A 2,889-nucleotide genomic window follows, 5' to 3' on the forward strand; every position below is an offset into this window, starting at 1 on the left:
ATTAAGGTTGGTATTAATATTTAAAAATTAAATTGCTATCTTCATTGTGGCTAACTTCGGGTTTAATGTTTTTTATTCAAACTTTTTTGTTTTTTGAGATAAGTGCTTCATCTTTGGACTCATTTTAAAGGTTTTTTAATGAAGATGACAAATATGTCAAAATTGACGTTGACGTTTCAAACCGGAAGTGATTGTATTTCCATTAATATTCAAGTTAAATATGTCGAGTTTGGACTCATTTTAAAGGATTTTTTATGAAGTTGACAAATATGTCAAAATTAAAAGTTGAAAGTTCGAACTTTTTGGTTTTTTGAGATAAATGCGTCAAGTTTGGACTCACTTTAAATGTTATTTTATGAAGATTACGAATATAATAATAAAATTAAAGTTGACATTGACAAATGAAAGTTTTTTTTCGTGATTAACGTTTTAAACACATAATTTTATACTTGATAATAAACAATATTGTTAACTCAAAAGGTGACATCCTCCATGTTTAAAATAGAGGTGATGTTCTTTTGAATTCTGGCTATAAACCTGTTATAGTTAGTTCCTAATTATATTTTTTCCTAATTTTCGAATTCTGTACTCTGTTTGAGACAAATTTTCTCTGTCATTTCCCTCCAAAATATCTGTAATTGCATTTGCGAAGTCCGTCTTTACACCTTCTTTCAAAATTGACCAAGCGTGTTCACTTGGGTTTAGCATTGGACTTTAAGGACTTAGCCTTACAAGTTTATGATGAAGAAATTCTTGTTCTTCAACACCACAATGACAAGGAGCGTTATCATTCCCTAACTTAATTCATGACAAATCAATCTCAAGCTACTGGTACATCCGGTAAGATGAACATTTGCTCCCCAGCTACTGGCAGCAATGAAAGTACAATGACTTCCCTTTTTTTTAATAACCTAGACTTCGCGAGATAAAGAAATTTCTTATGTATTTAGATGTTTTTATTTTCACATCGACGCTGTTGGTTCTTTCCGGTTCAAAACGTATTTGTTTCAATGTAAACATTTCGTAATGTTTCTTGCAACTGGTTAAGTGTGATTTTAGGATTTTCTTCAACTTTAAATTCAAAGAAACGGTGTTGTTCATCTCTAATTTTTATTTTATGTTTCCCTTCTCTTGGTTTTTTTTTCTTCTTTTTGATTTTTTACACATCTCAACTGTTCTTTTTGCAACACCAAGAATATGCGCCTGAAGACGCACGGCTAAACCCGAAACTTTCTAGTTCTAGGTGTAGTGTTAGTTCTAGTTTTAGTGCAATAAAAATCGCATCTAAGTCGGTGATTAGACGTATAGATTGGCGCTTAGATTTATAACGTGTTTAGGTTTTTCGGTATTCTACATTTTTTCTAAGATAAGTTACACCTTTACTTACCAGACAGCATGAAAATCTCTAAAATCGATAAAATGCCGCTTAGTCAAGTGATGTATAACGCGGTCCAATTAAGAAAATAGAAAAAATAAAGATTATCACATTTTCTTGTTATTTTTTAGCAAATTGGTTTTAATAAACGCCAATTCATCAGTTGCCCAGTTTGTCGAAAAACAATTCGCGTTTCTGACATAAGTTACATTCATAAAGATTCAAAAGATGCTACGAATAGCTCGAATCAAATCAAAGGAAACTGTTCGTCAAAAGTCGAAGCGATCGTTCGTTTAATATTAGAGTTAAAAGAAGAAAATGCAAACGTAAAAATTTTGGTGTTTTCAACTTGGGCCGCGTTACTTAAACTAATGCAATCGATATTTATATTAAACGATATCAAATCGGAGGTTTTACAAAGTGGTAATTTCGACAAACCCCTTTCAAATTTCAAGGTAATAAAAAATCGAATTTTATCCCTTACTATCATTTCGTTCTTTTAGGATACGTCAAAAGGTGTAACGGTTCTACTTATTCCGGTTAATTTAGGTGGGAAAGGTTTAAATTTAATCGAAGCTACTCACATGATTTTCACCGAACCTTTATTAAATCCTGGTGAAGAGTTGCAAGCGATTGGAAGAGTTCATAGAATTGGACAAACAAAATCGACGGTTGTTCATAAATTCTTTATTAAAGACACAATAGAAGAAAGAATTTATCAAACGCTTGCCTCAAAGTCAAAGGAATGGGACACAAATCTTGTTACTTTGGGACATTTCAAAGAACTTTTTGATTTTACATCTCCAGAAATTTTACCGACGAATGAATCAGATCGCGAGAATATTATGGATGTTAATGAACCAAATGAAGTAGTTCAAGAAGAAATTATATAGAATTAGTGATAGTTATTTAATTTCACTGCCAAATTAATCCGTTTTTTTTTTATTTTCAAAAAATTATTAGGTTAAGAAGATGATTCTCTGTGATGATGAACTTGGATTCACTTATTGTTAAAAATGAATCATTTGGGATATTTCAAAGAATTTTTTAATTTAAATTTATTGTCTCCAGAAGTTGTAGCAATTCTCACTAGGTTAAGAAAAATGATTCTCTGTGATGGTGATTCTCTTATTGTTATAAGTTTATTATTACACTTGAAATAGAATCATATTTGCATATTAATAATTTCATAAATGAATTTTTTTAATTTAGGTTTTATCCTTTCGATTTAACATCCTTAATTTCAAATCTAAAAAAATTTCACCAACCTATTTTAATTTAAGTTTAATCACATTTTTCGTCAATATAATTTTCTTATTACTTTTTAGTGATGAACAGAAAAAACCAAAATAGCCTAGTATTCCTCAAAAATCAGAGTTACTGGAAGAAGTAAAACATTCAACAGAGGTAAATTAATTATCTTTTAACCTCCTCCAATAATTTTTATCAATTAATTATTTACAGATTTCTTTCACCAACTTCTTTCCCTAAATTGGAAAAAACTGCGGGGTGAG

At 30.1% G+C, this 2,889-nt stretch overlaps 1 protein-coding gene across 1 annotated transcript in view; it reads left to right on the plus strand.

The window, feature by feature from the left end:
* Nucleotides 1–2,569, plus strand: part of LOC111419446 (E3 ubiquitin-protein ligase SHPRH) — a 40,142-nt gene extending 37,573 nt beyond the window's left edge. The window contains exons 8-9 of the mRNA XM_071195371.1: nt 1,507–1,830; nt 1,879–2,569. Coding sequence (XP_071051472.1) covers nt 1,507–1,830; nt 1,879–2,268 — 714 coding nt within the window. The 3' untranslated portion in view covers nt 2,269–2,569. The remainder of the gene's footprint in view (nt 1–1,506; nt 1,831–1,878) is intronic.
* Nucleotides 2,570–2,889: the final 320 nt, after the last annotated feature.

Source organism: Onthophagus taurus, chromosome 3 (genome assembly GCF_036711975.1).
Source record: "Onthophagus taurus isolate NC chromosome 3, IU_Otau_3.0, whole genome shotgun sequence".
In the NCBI taxonomy this organism is placed as follows: Eukaryota; Metazoa; Arthropoda; class Insecta; order Coleoptera; family Scarabaeidae; genus Onthophagus; species Onthophagus taurus.